This window comes from Onychostruthus taczanowskii, unplaced genomic scaffold (genome assembly GCF_017590055.1).
Source record: "Onychostruthus taczanowskii isolate IOZ18803 unplaced genomic scaffold, ASM1759005v1 scaffold18, whole genome shotgun sequence".
Taxonomy (NCBI): Eukaryota; Metazoa; Chordata; class Aves; order Passeriformes; family Passeridae; genus Onychostruthus; species Onychostruthus taczanowskii.
In genome coordinates, this window is record NW_024499017.1 from 2,095,897 (window position 1) to 2,111,412 (window position 15,516).

The 15,516-nt window shown below is 42.2% G+C and overlaps 1 protein-coding gene across 1 annotated transcript in view; it reads left to right on the plus strand.

Moving 5' to 3' along the window:
- The first annotated feature begins 362 nt into the window (after positions 1-362).
- Positions 363-15,516, plus strand: part of NKD1 (NKD inhibitor of WNT signaling pathway 1) — a 105,529-nt gene continuing 90,375 nt past the window's right edge. The window contains exons 1-3 of the mRNA XM_041400765.1: positions 363-674; positions 815-847; positions 1,178-1,335. Coding sequence (XP_041256699.1) covers positions 650-674; positions 815-847; positions 1,178-1,335 — 216 coding nt within the window. The 5' untranslated portion in view covers positions 363-649. The remainder of the gene's footprint in view (positions 675-814; positions 848-1,177; positions 1,336-15,516) is intronic.

The window sequence follows — 15,516 nt, forward strand, 5'->3', positions numbered from 1 at the left end:
GCGGGGACAGGAGGGGCTCAGCAGCGCGCCCGGGTACGGGGGTGCCGGGACCGCGGGGCAGCCCCGAGGGGCGGGCGCGGCCCGCGGCAGGAGCCGGCCCCGCGGCCCGTGCGGGGACGCGGCCCCGCCCGGCGCCCCTGGGGCTGCGCGGAGCGGGGCTGGCCCCGCCGCCCGTGCCTGGCTGGAAGTGAAACGCGCCCCGGCTGCTCCTTTTTCTTTTTTCTTCTTCTTCGTCTTTTTTTTTTTTTTTTTTTTCTCCTTTTTCCTTTTTGAGCCTCCAAAAGGCTCACTCGCCCCTTTCATCTGCCGCCGCGGCCCAATGGGAAGGCGGAGGCTGCCTGCAAGTGGTCTAATCTCAATGAGGTGTCAATCATGTTCCCCGGTGGGTGAAGTAAGGTCTTTTGTAACCGCCTCTGTCTTTGGGAAAGAGAGGAGAGAGGAGGAAGGCTGGAGCGGAGAGGGGGACGCCGGACCGTGCTGCAGGAGAGGAGCTGAGATTTGAGCTCGCTAGTGTGCTAGCAGGGAGAAGCGGAGCACATGGATTTCTAAACACGCTGGGATTTTATATATCTACAAAAAATAACAACAAGCGAACCTGACCCTACTGAAAACAGTCAAATGAATCGTAATTGCAGATCAATGCAGAGAGATGGGGAAACTTCATTCGAAACATGGTTAGTTCCTTTCACTTGCTACTTCCTTAGCCCCTTCCCTTTATTCGGATTTTACTCGGTTTGTTGCTGTGATTTTATTCTGGTGTCTAACGATCTTCCTTTATTATTTCCCTCACACACTTTGCTCCGGATCTGCCTAGCTGCCGTTTGTAAACCCAGAGAAAGTCCAGAAGGTAGGGATGGCTCCTCACTGTTAGCAACTTTGAACGCCTTCCCCCGGTCCGGCTGCCCCCGGCCCCCTGCCCTCTCCCCTCAACTTTCCGCCGCGCTTTGCTCTCTGCGCGGCCGCCCCCGTGCCAGTCCCGGTGCCAGCCCCAGCCCCAATCCCGGCTCCAGCCTCAGCCCCGGTGCCAGTCCCGGCTCCAGCCCCGGTGCCAGTCCCAGTCCCGGCTCCAGCCCCGGTGCTAGTCCCGGCTCCAGTCCCGGCCGGGCGCGGGGATGGCCGCGGGGGTCGGGCGGGCTCTGCGGGCGGCTTAGCGGCGGTATTGTCTCCTCTTTTCTAGGTGATAGTTTTGCGGTGAACGCCTCTCTGGCTCGCAGAGGGCTGGAGGACTGGATGGTGAAGCAGAAATACTCCGGGGGCAGCAGCAGCGGCGGCAGCAGCTCGGGACTCCAGCACGGCTGCCAGCACCGCGCCGTGTGCAGGCTCTCCAGCGCCAGGGTATGTCAGCTTCCTCGCTGCCCCCCCGCCCCTTCCCTTTGAAATAGTGAAAAGCAAAAGCTCTTTCTACATCCCTCTTTGCCTCCCAAGGGGCGGTTGTGCAAAGGAAGGTTTTCTTTGCCCTAATGTTGCTCCGAGGCGCTGCCCCGTGGGTGGTTTCCTTCAGTCCTTTGATGAAGTTAGAAGCTGCAGAGCAAACTTGGTGAGGGTACAAAAGCCAGAGGAGTAAGGGAACCTGACTGCTGGTGTCTGGGCAGTACGATTAGAACAAAACCTTTCACAAACAGGAACAAACAGTCTCTGGGGAAAGCCCAGCACCCAGCCAGTGAGCGATAGCTCGTGAGCCCTGATTAGTGCACAAGTTTGCCTGTGACATTTTGGCAGTCAAAGGAGAAGTCCCCGAAGAGTTATTGTTATTTATTTGCTCTTTGCTAATAGCGTGAGGCTGACTTTATCCACCAGAGTTACTGTGCCAGTTGCTTGTCCTGGCTGTTTCACTGGTCACTTTCCACCCCTTCTCCTCCCTTCAGTCCTCCATGGGAAGCTGGGCTGGAGGGAACGTTTCAGTTGCCGTTTTATTTATTTTTAATGTTGTCTCTTTAAACAAAGAGGCATGATGGGAGGTAAACAGACTTAACATTACTTAGATATGGTCCTCATAGTGTTTCAGGGTGTGATCCAGAGCTTATTGATGTTTACTGAAAGACTCCCATTGACTTTGGATCAAGCCCTGAAAGTTTCATCACTGGAAAGGTAACCTGAGAGATGGGGAGATTGGAATCTGTGCTTCCCAGCAAGCAGTGTGGCTTTGAAAGCACAAGCAGAGCCAGGGCCACCAAACCTCCTGCAGGCTCTTTGCTTTGTTAGCTACCAGTTGTATTGTCAGAAGCCTGGACTTCTTGTGTCTCAGGAAAAATTCACTTGCAAGTCGAGAATGCTTCATTTTAGGTGGGGTGTGTAAGTGAGTAGAAGAACTGTAGTATGGGGAAAGCTAATGGTGACATCTTAGATTCCACCAGTATTGTATTTTGAGGAGCATAAATTGTGTGAGAGTCACTAGAAGTAAAGACAAAGGGGGATACTGATTTGTTGTAACTGATGAACATAATCACCTTCAACTTGCAGGCATGATTGGTTGAAGTGATATTTATTGTGCTTTACTAGTAAACAATATGTTTAAAGAAAGAAGTTCTCATTAACAATAGTATGTACTATGATACAGATGCAATGAGTAACACCTGTTTTTAATTATTTTCTAATTATCCCAGTTTTTGTAAGTCATAGTTTTTACATATGTTCTACCTTTCACGTGTATGTTTTCTAGAAAAGAAGCTCAACTCACCAAACTAAACACTGATTTAATATACAAGAGTTAAAGGTGAAAACTCCGACTTTAGTTTGTGAAATGTATTTTCTTCCACAAAGATGATTTGCTTTCTGAAAAGAAGAAAGTATCTTTTGTCCAAGGTCCTTTCTATTCACAGCCCTCTTCAGTTGGCAGTTTGAGGTCTGCTCAGCTGGAATGACAGTAGAACAGTATTTCCCCTCTTGCTGGAGAGAAAGTCCTCCTCTTGATGGCTCAGCAATTAGCAAGCCATTAGCTAAATATTAGTCTACAGTTTTAGTACATTATAAAACTGTAAATAGGTTTAAATGTATTTAAAAGCACTGTTCCCATGAGGCCTTTTACTGTCATCCTTATAGAGATGTTTCTGAATGTTCAAAAATATTTGCCATTTATTGCCTAATGTATTTGGTAGTATCTGTGAGCATGTATAGCCTGCTTGTTGATTTAGTTTAATTGTCATGCTGTCACAGGCACACTGTGACAGCTACATTAAAGTTCCTTTAAAATATGAACTTTTGGAATATGGCAGGATGCATTTCTAACCCTACATTGGAACCAGATGTGCCATATGTACAGTCATTTTGACAAGGATTACGGAGTCACAGCTATTGACTCCATAACTGAGACTGCATGGCTGCTTCTCTTTGGAGATCTCTTTGATCTCTTGTATAATTATACCAAGATACAAAGGGAATTGTAGCCTAACCTTTTGGTTCTTTGGTCTCGTCAAGATGCAGAAATAGTAGTTTCTTCTGCTAAGGGTTAGTCACGGGGTTGTGTGGGACAGTGCTGTAGTCCCCAATAGTGTGCTAGTGTTGCACTTGAATTTACCTTATTGCACTTGAACCATCTCCTTACTGCTTCACAATTCATAATAAAATTTTCAATAGACTTACAAGGCTCTGTGGAATGGTACAGTTTTATTGTGTCACAACTGAAACTGTGACTTCTCAGTAAAACGTAGGTTTTTTTCACCCCAAAATAGATCCCAGGTTACTGTGTTTGTGACTTATGGCAGAAAGAACTAGATCAAACACTGATGAAAATATTTTTATTCACAGAAACATACAGCTGTGTTAAAAAAAAAATGGTCCTAGAAATAATTTTCCTAGTAGGAAGCCTTAATCAGAGTTTTGTTGATGATGGTTTTGTTAGTATGTAGGGCCTATTTGGTGGAATTCAGTTTACTTCCAAAGACCTGTTGATGGGAGAGGAGAGCACCTAGCCTGAAGAACTCCCAAGACTGAAAATTCAAAATTTGAATAATTTTAATGAAAACTTGGATGAGATAAATCAAAGTGTACTATTTTACTGTCTACAAGCCAAAAATCCTGTCTTGGTTGTAGTTGGAAGGCTGTTTCTCTCAAGAACAGACAGTGAATTGTTCTGCTAAAGTTAGTCATCCAGGGGAGATGACACTGAAGTTCAGGGGATTCATCCAGTGTTTTACAAGAGTGACTAATACAGGAAAGAAGTAAAGTTTCGTTTGTAGTCCTCTCTAGAATGATTTAATTTACAATTATTGTGGAGGGGAGATCTTCACTTCACTCAAGGAGAGTTCCAATATACGACACCTTTCCTTCTGAGCAGAAGCTTTGAGAGCTTCTGAATTAGAGAAGACTTCCCTCCCTGTCGTATCCTGTCCATCTGTCTCTCCCCTCCAATTCACTGAAAGAGCAGTCATTAGTGTCCAGCTGTTGCCAGAAGCCTTGTGAGAGGGCTCTGCTGGTGCACGGCTGGCTGAGGCGTGGGCCAGGCGAGGGGAGCGTGTCCCGAGCGAGCGGCTGGGTGAGAGCTCTGAGCTCAATAAGCCATTGCCACCCGCCCAGCAGGGGCTGCTCTGCTCTAAGGGTTTTAATGACTCTGCAGGCCGGGGCTGGCCTGCAGCTTCCACATCGTCAGGGATTAAAGAGAAAAGTATGGGGTCCAGAGTCATCTTCTGGTTTCAAAGCTAATTGAAACCACTGAGGCTGTAAATCTGCTAGCAACTGAATACACTTCTTTTGCTGCTTTATGAATGAGTTAACTTGTATCCAGAAAGGTTTTTCTGATGCTGTGGATCATCCTGTATAATTCTTAAGCTTACATTTATTCAGTGTGTTTACTTTTACAAACTATTTTTGGAAATCAACATTGTTTGCAAATATTCATGTATTTATTTATTTAACTGAGAAATGGCTCTATGCTAGAGGGGGGAATATTAAATATGACTTTTTCTTAGTTCCATTTACTTTTATCTTCAAAGCCATAAGAAATTTTACTAGATTCTTGTGCGTCTCATTGACATCTGTGCTTGGGAATGGAAAAAATACCCTATTTTTAATTACATTTCAAATCAACTCTCAGCCATATTGTAGGTAATCATTTTAGGTAAAATAGAAATGACTTTAGCTTCCCACTTCCACTGAACTCCTTGGCACTAGTGCTCCTCATGTTCAACCCTAATTGATATTAATTAGAGTTGAGTGTCTGGTTTGGGACTAACACAGTATGAAATTCTGAGGCGCATCAGTCCTTCAGAGGTGGGGCTTGTTCTCCATTTGTTCTGTGCCTGTAACTGCCAGTGACATTAATGGGCATTCCTTGCATGGCTGAGAGGAGACAACACCAGTGTCAACTTCACTGCTCCTCTAGTATGATCAATCTTAAATTAAAAAAGAAGCCCTTCCCAGTCCCCCACTGTTAAATAGTGTGTGTTTGTGTGCATATTAAAAATACATCACCTTACAGAAGACACAGCTGGATAGGTCATTAATCCAAAATGAAAATAATAAACAGAAATGAGACTTTTTTAATGTTATGTACATAGTATGGCTTAAAGGCTGTTGAAATGCAAGATTTAATTGTAGCACTACTTTGGGATCATTTCATGGGTAAAGTGATAGTTGAAAGACTGCCTTCTTACTGGTATGGTGACAAGAGCAACGAAAGTTTCCTTGGATGTTATCTTGTGTGATTGCTTGAAGTGATCTTTCTAACTGAAATATTTTCAAGTCCATTAATGTCAGTACTATATAAATAATTATTTTTATTGATTCTGAAGATTAAAATAAACAACAGACTCAGCAGTTCTCAATATTGGTATAACTAGAAAGTATTTTAGTGCACAGAAATATTGTCTCTGGCATTTAAAATAAAATTACCAAACTTTGTATTGAGAGAGAGAAAAGCAAAATCTTATTTAGTGTTGAAATTTGGTGCCAACAAACCAAGATAATTTAATTAGTGGTGTACATAGTATATCTTGACAGCTCTGGTTTGGGAAAATTATAATATGAATATTAACAATCAAAGAGTCTCTGAAAGTATTAGTGCCATGGTGATGAGATTAGTGAATTGGCCAATACTGTAGCAGAAAGCTGGATTCCAAGGGAATTATCCTTGAATGATACCAGTTGGTGCAATTAAAAGCCACAATTCAGTTGCCATATGGAAAGTGTTAGGCATCCTTATATGGTTTCAAAGCTATGTGCCAGAGGTTAAATTGACATATGAAGAAAAGCATAAATTAAATATTTTGTGTTATGAAATTAAAAGTTGACTTTGCTTGAGCCATATGGAGGAGTTAGATGGAAGACTGTCTGTATTTCATCAGGGCTTGTTTTATAGGTGTTTCAGATTTAATGTGGTGCACTTTTAATTTGGCATGTTGATTGGAAAGCCGAATGGCCCATGAAGTTTCTGCAAACAATCTCATTAAAGGAACTTGTTTTTTTGATCTCTAACAACCCACTTTCTCCCACCCCCGCCAAAGTGCAGTTGCTTAGGTTGGTGCTCGTAAGAAGAAAACGTATTCTCTGTAGTAGCTGGGTCAAGTCCTCGTCTGTGTCTCTTGGGCTCCTGATAGTCCCCGCTGGCTTAGCGAAACCTTAATTCTTCTGAATGAGAAGGTCTTGGTTATGGAGTGTATTCTCTTCTGTAATCCAGGATGAAACGTAACAACACGTTATATTCTTTAATGTCTTAAATGTAAATAGTGCAGTCCAGACTTCACACTAAAACTTCAGTTATAACAAAAATGGGACATTTATGGCACATGATTGTCGACATACGGGAATGTTCTTTACAGCAGCATTCATTAACAGAAGGGTTTTCTGTAGGTTTGGGATCTGTAATAAGACCCAGGAGGAGCTCAGTAAGTAGCTATTTGTATGCACCCTTCAGAAGAAGATCTCAGTTGACTTTTATGGTTTCTTTTGAGTTGAGTTATGAACAGAGGAAAGAGAAGTCTCTTGAGTACTGAAACTTTGTAGGAGTTAGTTTTTCCAAAGTTGGGGAAATAATTGTTCGGTGATGATATTTAAATCGGAATGGAACATTGCTCCCAGTGCTGCAGACGTTGGCCTTTATAGAAATCCTTGCAGACAGATTTTGCTTCGTGAATGTCAGCATCAAACCCTGGTTGGAAAGCAAATGGTAGATGTTCAGACATACAAAATACTTGAAGTTGTTATTTTGATTTTGGTTTTTGTTGGGTTTTTTTTAATGGAACTACTTTTTCTTCATATACCCGTTAATTTGAATACTTCTGAGTTATCTATAAATATCACATAGTTTGAAATCTTTTCATGGAAAATGAGGTAAAGTTTTAGTTAAAAAAATTAATGTGAAGGAAGGGTCAAATATACTTTCTCTGTGAATTTATTCAGTCATATCTGCCAATATTGGCAGCAAAACTAAGCCTGTATTTACTCCTACAGAGTAACTACAGCTATGGGAGACTGAGTTGGACTGTATTGCATTCAAGAATTATTAACAAAGTTCCAAATGCAAAATCTTCGTTGTGTCTGATTTTTGAGCCAGCAAAGTGTGTTTGTATAACAGTATCTCATGACATTTCTGTTGCAGTGTTGGAAGGCCAGTGGTGTTAGCTGTGGTGAAAGGGCTGTGCTGGCTTTTAGTGTAAGCTAAGAGAAAGGGGAAATGATTTGTGTACCTTCAACCACTGCTCCCCTGGTGTCTCTGCAAGGGATACTCTTGTACAGGGCATTCACTTCTCTGTAGTCTTCTGGATTTACTGTCATCAGAACAATATGGCATGTCTTTTGCTGCCATGTGACCTGATGTTCACTGTTTAATAAGGTGATCCATTGGCTTGCCATGGGACTTGGCTTTCCAACAGGCTTATGTCTGTAAGCAAGTGTTCAACTGCTTACAGATTCCCTAATCTCTTTGTGTCTCCCATCACCTGGTAGATGCCCATTGTACGTCAGGAATCCTTGTGCTTTAGCCATACAGAATCTAATTGTTTAAGGAACAGAGTGCTGCAGTATCTTTTGGGGAGGTCCTGTAGCACTGTAGGAAAGGTGCTGAGAGGGGACCTCATCAATGTCTGTCAGTATCTGGAGGGAGGGTGCCAAGAGGCTGGAGCCAGGCTCTGCTTGGTAGCGCTAAGTAATAGGAGAAGAAACAACTGGAATAAGCTGATGCACAGAAATTTCCACCTGAGCATGAGGAAGAACTTCCTTCTAGTGCAGTGACCAAGCACTGGAACAGGTTGTCCAAGAGGCTGTGGAGTCTCCCTTCACTGGAGAGATTCAAGAACCTACTGGACACAATCCTGTGGCCTGTGCCCTGGATGGCCCTGCTGGAGCAGGGAGCTTGGACCAGATGACCCTGAAGATGTGGTCCCTTCCAATCTGAACCACTCTGCAATTCTGTGGCTTTTTGCCTATTGTACATTATAGGGCAATAAATGTTTTGGTCTGTAGAACTTCTGGTGATATAAATCTTTTTGCTCCTCTCATGACCAGACAGTGGCCACGGGAGACTGAAATGCCATCAGTGCCTGAGAAGCTCCTCAATGGCCAAGAAGAGCCCTGTAAAAATACACTTAAAGGGTCCCAGCAGACACCAACCCCTCAGCAGGGGGAGCAGAAGACCCTGTGGTTCCTTAGTTCAAACCAAGGTCCCTGCCAAAATACATGAAAAGTGGTTGTTCCCTAAACCCAGGGCTATTGTTAATAAAGTTTAATGCTTGTGAACAAGGTATCAGGCATGCAGTATTTCTGCTTTTTGTCAATGCTCCAATAATTTGATAATTTTGTCCAATAACCCTTCTTAGTCTGAGAATTCAGTGGACTCTGAAACTCATTGAGTTGACTGATGGGGTGTGGATGTCTTGATTACATCTTGAAAGGGGACATCTACCAGCCTTGCTTTCAGTTTGAGTGGGTTTGGATTTAAATGCAGACTCAGTGGCTCTCTTTTCTTGTGCCATTTGCAATGAGAATGCCTCGAGAATGTGAGATCCTCCCTTAAATGTTCAGTTATGTTTTGAGCAAAATTTGCAGCATAGGACATTTAAGGTGTGTGGAATTTTCAGCCATGTATCCTTTGACTTCTGACTAACAAAAGCAAGCAGTGTATGTTGCTTTAGCTCAGAGGTGGATTGGCATGTGGTCAGAATAGTCTGTGCACTGTCCATCCAGAGAAATACTTCGTATTTTGCGATTAGGGTGGAATTTAATGCATTTGGGGGCCTTACTGTGGCAGCTTTAAAGGGATTAAGTATATTGAGGTTCCTATTAAAGTATAACATTGTGATTCAAGATCTGTGAAAGAAAATCATGCATGGGTGTTTGATCTTGGGGTGCAGCCACACATGCTGTGAGGCATAAAATAAGGGGATAGACTCAGTAGGGAAGTGACAGAACAAAGTACCGTCTTGCAGGAGAAATGGGATTTGGGAGCAGCCTCAGATCTTTTGATCCACACTCTGATGTGAATGATGAGTGGTACGGAGGTGACAGATTTGTCTTGGGGGAGGAAGGAGAACGGTGGGTAGTGTGTCACATTGCCCTCGGAGATAGTTTGCTGTCTGATTCCCCAAAGATTTGATAGTGGTAGGTAAGGAATAAGCTGCTTCTTGTCCTATCTTAAAAATCTTTCATACTTCCAGGACAGTTAGTTTCAAGAGAGTTAGGTAAAGAGGGTGGTAGCTGTAAGGCTAAGCCTTGTGTGTTGTGTGGATAGAAGGAACAAATGCCTGTTTGGGGGAGTGGGGGTTTTCTCTGAGCAGCGTCCCAGCCCCAAGCTCACAGAATGACAAGCAGTCTCTGTGTTGCATAAGGTGCTGCGGTTAAGCCTGTATCAGTATTTCTGTAATAAACTACTCTTTTTGAAACAATAAATAATAATTCTGCCTGTGAACTTTCCAAGTCTCTCTCTGTTCGTGTAGTGTACGTGTGTATACACTACGGACACTCATTCCCCTGGAAAGAGAGAACATCACAGTCTAGCAAACAGAATGTCTGTCATTCCAGCTGAGCAAAGGTCTAAGGCAATAACCCAAAATATCCTGGAAGAAATTCTGAAAAGCATTGAAGAAATCAATCGTCTGATCCTAGAGGAAGGTCTTTGATGTACTCCTGGTAAGTTTATACTGGGAGCCTGCCTATTTATGGTCAGCCATAGACTTTCTATATGAAAAGTGGATCAAATAATTTCATAAGCTCCTTCTATAAAAAAAGATGGTTGATAATTTTCTAAAGTGTACACACTGTTTAAATGTAGATTGTGGCTTTTAGTAGAAGGCCAGGTGGGGAGGAAAGGCTTTTCAAAACAAGTACCTACAGGAAAATAAATAATACTTTGATATTTTTTCCCATGGAAAAACTGTGCCTCATTTAGCCATCCTGAATATTTAATTTTATTTTGAGGATAAACTTCACAGGTTATCTCAGTTAAAGCTACTTTTATTTATGCAAAGCTTATGTGCAAGGTCTTGTTCCTGATGTGGATATGTATGTAAAAGGAGTTTTTTCAAATACCATACATAAATTACATTTAAATGTATATTTTTAACTAGCTCAGTGCAGTTAAGTTAGACTGTTTCTATAAATTTTAAAAATTCTACATTATTTCTGTGATGCTTTGATGCAAAAGTCTTGCTGTAATAGAGGGGAAGCTTCTCATTGGTTTTACTGGTTTTGTATTGGGTTCTCTGCCACATCAGTGGAAGACAAGGGAAGGTTCAAGAGACTAATATTCTTTTAATCTGGCAGCATTGCTGGTATAATGGCAGTGTATTTTCCCCTGCAGATGCAGTTTATCTGATCATTTTATGACAGGTTCACAAAAGTTTTTCCCAGCTGTACTGCCACTTAAATTCCCATTTGTAATTAGCAATGTAATTTTCCAGATAGGTTTAAAAAGCGTGTTTTGAAAGAGGCTATTCCCACAGCACTGCTTAATACCCATTAAAATGCCACATTTTTATTGTATGAAGGTGTTTTTTTATCTAATTAGGTTGGTTTGTTAACGTATTGAACCACAGTCTAATTTTTTTTTCCTGCTACTCTAAGGGTGTTTTCAATCATTTATTTATGACTACTAGGAAGCACACAAAATCTTTAACTCTGAACTAATGTACAGCAAAAAGAAGTAAATGAGATCTCTTCCTATGTAAGCTATTGTACAGGGCTTTGAAAGACAGTTGCTCTCAGACTGTAACGTGGTGATGTGTAACAGAAAAGAAAGGAAAAAAACTCCTAGCATTTGGAAAGGAAGTATTGTATTCATTGATGCTATATAGACTTCACTGGATTTTGGTCATCAGCCTTACCATGGCACTCTTTTCCAGATGAGTGTTTGATTTTTTTTTTTTTTTAAATGCCATTTAGGAAAAAAAAAAAAGTTGTGAGAACTCTGTACTGAAATTCAGAAGTAAGGCACAGTGAAGCAGCTCTGTGTCCTTGGACATTTGCTGCTATTCAGGAGGGACCAGCTAGACTGCAGCATGCAGGTGTTTGTGCTTATTCATTAAACACACATATGTTCAAATACAGAACAAACCTCTGCTAAAACAATCAGTCCTTAATCTATGGCCACCTCTGATTTTCCCCATTCTGGAAAGACAGAAACCAAAGGCACTGCAGTGGGAAGCCCCCTAGATTTGTCAGTAATTGAATAACAGACAATGGGTAATGTCCTGTGGGAGAAGCAGAAAGGCTGTGAGGTCCCTTATTAGCTCTGCAAGAGTAATCTGACCCTCCTCGTGTGTTTCTGATGGCAACACTGGCAATCCTGTCTTCTCAAAAATGAGGAGAATTTCACCACCACTGGGGAAAGTAGGAAGGCTTGTCAAACACAGAAGAGCAGAATGGTTAGATGAGAAAAATGCTAATGTGCCTTTAGGGGTATGTTTTAAGAAAGGAAAGAGTCCTGGCCTGGTGTGCAGTCTGAGTGTCTCCTAATACCAGCAGGAACCCTATCCAAAGGCAGGGTGAGGCTTGCCCCTTCCACAGTCTCAGCTGACATGGGCTCTAGTCGAGCTCATCTGCTACTGCACATCAATTCCAGTATCCAGCAGTGTGAGCACTGGGCAGCCACTGCTGCCTTCAGTTAGATTCTTCTGAGAGGCACTCCAGCCTGAGCGAGTGCCAGATCAGGGGGTGAATGTGCTTTAAATGGGGCTGGCACAGCTCACTGGTGCTGAATAGCTGGTGGCAGAGCTGGGCAGAGGGAGCTAACTTTGCTAGAAAAGTCTTCTGATGTTGAGTCTTATCTGTGTGTAGGTAGGAGAGGAAAAAGCCCCTCGTGTTACCTGGACTTAGCCTTCCACAGCCAAGGATCTTCCTTCTCCTGCCAAGGGTGACGAGCAGCATTCTGTGTGGTGCCTGGCTGCATTCCTAACTCTGTTGTCCCTTGTGCAGCTTTGCAGTGGCCCTTTTTGCGGGGTGATGCCTTCCCTGTGTGTCAGCACTGCTGTGGCCAGGGACAGTGGCCTTTCCTCTGCTGACCAGGGTCTGCTACTGGCTGGATTTCCCCAAACTTCACATGTCTGCTGGAACTGCCTGCCTGTGCTGTACAGAGAGGGAAAGGTACACGCTTTGCCACGCAGTTTTGTGACTGTGCTGTTGATAGGAGAGATTGTGGAGTGAGTGATCTTGGTGGAATACAAAGGGTTACGTTGTTGAAGTTACCCAGGCGCCAATCCACTGGCACACCGCAGGTGATCTCGGAGTGAATGTTGTTTAAAGCGCCTGTCCCACGGTTTCACAAATGTGCTCTGACCAGAGGATGTTTTTCTAACTTCAAAGGGCTTCTCAGGCTGGCTCGGTGCCTCACAGACTGAGTCCACAATTCCTCTCTGCTCATGATGTGTTCTAACCATGTGTGATTTTTTTGGTATGTGATGTTTTCTTAAAGAGGCATTGACCTGTGTTCAAGTGAAACTTGCTCTTAAGCTTGTAAACACAAACTTGTCGTGTGGGCAGTTTTCATCCTTACTTGATGTGTGTATTTTTTTTTTTTTCAAGAGCAAGAATAGATATCAAAAGGAGGGATAATTTATAGGGGAAAAAAAAAGAAATAAACTTGCAGCAGCCTTTTGAGTTGCACCATCCAGAGTCTTTTCCTTGAAGATCAAAGTGTGTGTCCTTTGCTGGCCATAAGGAGAAGAGCGTGTTCCCACCTGGGCACTGGGAGTGTTACAGTGGCTGCTTTGTCCGAAATGTGCCTTGGCACAAGGAGAGTCCAAGGGGGCAAAGCAAGGCAAGGAGGAGTAGAAGGCAGAAAGAACTTAGGACACTTGTGAGTGACCTGATTTTTTTTTCTTTTCTTCTCTCCTTCTTTAACAATGTTATATTAAATTAAACTTTTAGGAACATGTCTGTATGTTTTTAAATATTTAAGGTTTCTTTTTCTTCTGTAGTACTTTGTAGTGGAGTTTTTGAGGGGGACTACATTTGCTTTTTAGCAGTGAGAATTAGAAATGGCTGAGATTTTTGTAGGCCAAATCCTTTTGCTGTTTTGAAGTTCAGTAACTCTCTGTTAATTCTGTTGAGAGCAGGATTGAGCCCTAAAATATCTTCTGAGGTATACACTGCTACATGGGCTGTGGTTGTGGATCTGGGAAGGTTTAGTTAGTGTTCACTTAAGTTGCACTGGTGGACACTATTTTTTGCAATATTGTTTGCATTTAGTAAGGCTAGAAGAAGTAGGTTAGTTTGAAGTTTCAAAGTAATTCTTAGTTTACTGTTACTACTATTATAGATGGGTTTGAGTTATTAAAAATAAACAAACCAACAAAAACAACAAAAAAAAACCACAGCAGCAAAACAAACTCTTTCTTCAAAGAAACCAATACCTCCTAAGCCAGACCATAATACTTTCTGTTTGGCAAGGGATTAGGAAGTATCATCTGCTGTGGGAGTAAAACATCACACTGTGAATGGCATGCCGTGAACAATGTATCTCAGCTGTGCAACGAAGGTTTGCTCCTCTTGAGTAACAGTACTGCAAACTAGCACTTAATAATTAATCCAGCTTTCAGATGCAGCTTGATCCCAAGGTCTTCATCCAGATGAAACCCTGGAGAAGTCAGTGATGTCTGGGACCTAAGCCCTAGCAGCAAATAACCTGTGCTGCCCTGCCATCCCATGGCTATCAACAGGAACCATCCCACCACGTTTATTTTGGCTGGTTTTAAAGCAGGTGGCCAGAATGAGTTCCTAGTTTCAAAGTCACAGCTGCTGCTTTGAAATTGTGTAAGAAGGGCTTTGGTTTCTTAACACAAAATAACTGAGCTGCTGTTTAGTATTAGAGCATCATTATTCTGGGAAATGCACTCTTCGTTTTAAAAATATCTTCCCTATGGAAGTTGAAAGTTTATACCTCATGATTCTAAGGTCAAAGAGCTGAAATGGTTCCTTGTTTGTCTGATGATTGTAAATACTTAAGAATTGCTCAGTGACTTGAAATGAGTGGAGGCAGTATTAAAATTGATAGCAGTATGAGAAACACAAAATTACTGCAGGGATCTCTTGTTTGTTGACATTAAGTAAATTAGGGTAGGACTGTTTTGGGCAACTGTAATTTAAGATTTTTCTCCTTTTACTTGATGTCTTTGTGGGAGTTATCCCCAAAAGATTATAAATTTATCATTAAATCAATTAAAAGACCAAGTGGACATTATACCATCACAGTAATGATGCTGTGATTAAGTAGAAGGAAATGTTTCATTACAAATCCCCATTTTGTCTTCTTGTAAAATTTTATTTTAAAATGAGCCATCTTGGGTGACTTTTTCAGTAGCGTCAGCAACAGTGTCAGCAGAATGGTGAATTTGTGTCACTGGAAGTATAAAGAGAATTCATGAAGGAGTTTGTGTTAAGCATAGTTTTCTTTTTTATAAAAAGGATTCTATTCACTGTGGTTTTTTTTCTTCTTTTGTATTCCTTGCCACCTTATGATATTATAATGTTTTTTGCCTACTTTCAAAATTTCAAGATATATATTTATAAAAAATATATGTCATGTAAGCCTTTTTCTAGTGTAAGAGAAAGTACATTTTATGCAAGGTACACAGCATGGGGCTTTCTGGGCCTTCAGTCTCATTTGATCCTGTCTCACAAGAAATGCATCAAACAGGAATGAGCAAAATGCAATCCCCTCAGACTGGGTGAAAATGTTCTCCTAAGAAAGAAAGTGAGAGAGGGCTGGTGAGAGGAAAGGCTTGACCTCTCCTCTGAAAGGAGGCCTGAAAGAAGGAAGTGGACAGAGGAGGGGAGTGCATCTTCAGCTTATGTAGACAGGCTTGGTAAAGGATGGAAAGGGCAAAATTAGGGTATTGGGGACACAGTTGAAGATATTAGTTCAATTTGCATGCATACAGTGTAACAAAATCACTGACTTGGTTGTTAAGGGGAAGAGGTGAGAATGGGCACATCAGAAGTACAGCCAGTACAGATGGGATATCTGGGCTGTGCCCTTGATCCCTTTTTGTTTCAATCATAAAATAATTTTTTATATTTTCTTGGAACTGAAATTTCTAGTAGCTCAGTCTGTTGGGAACTGCATGTTCTACTGCAGCGCTTCCTAGAGTTACC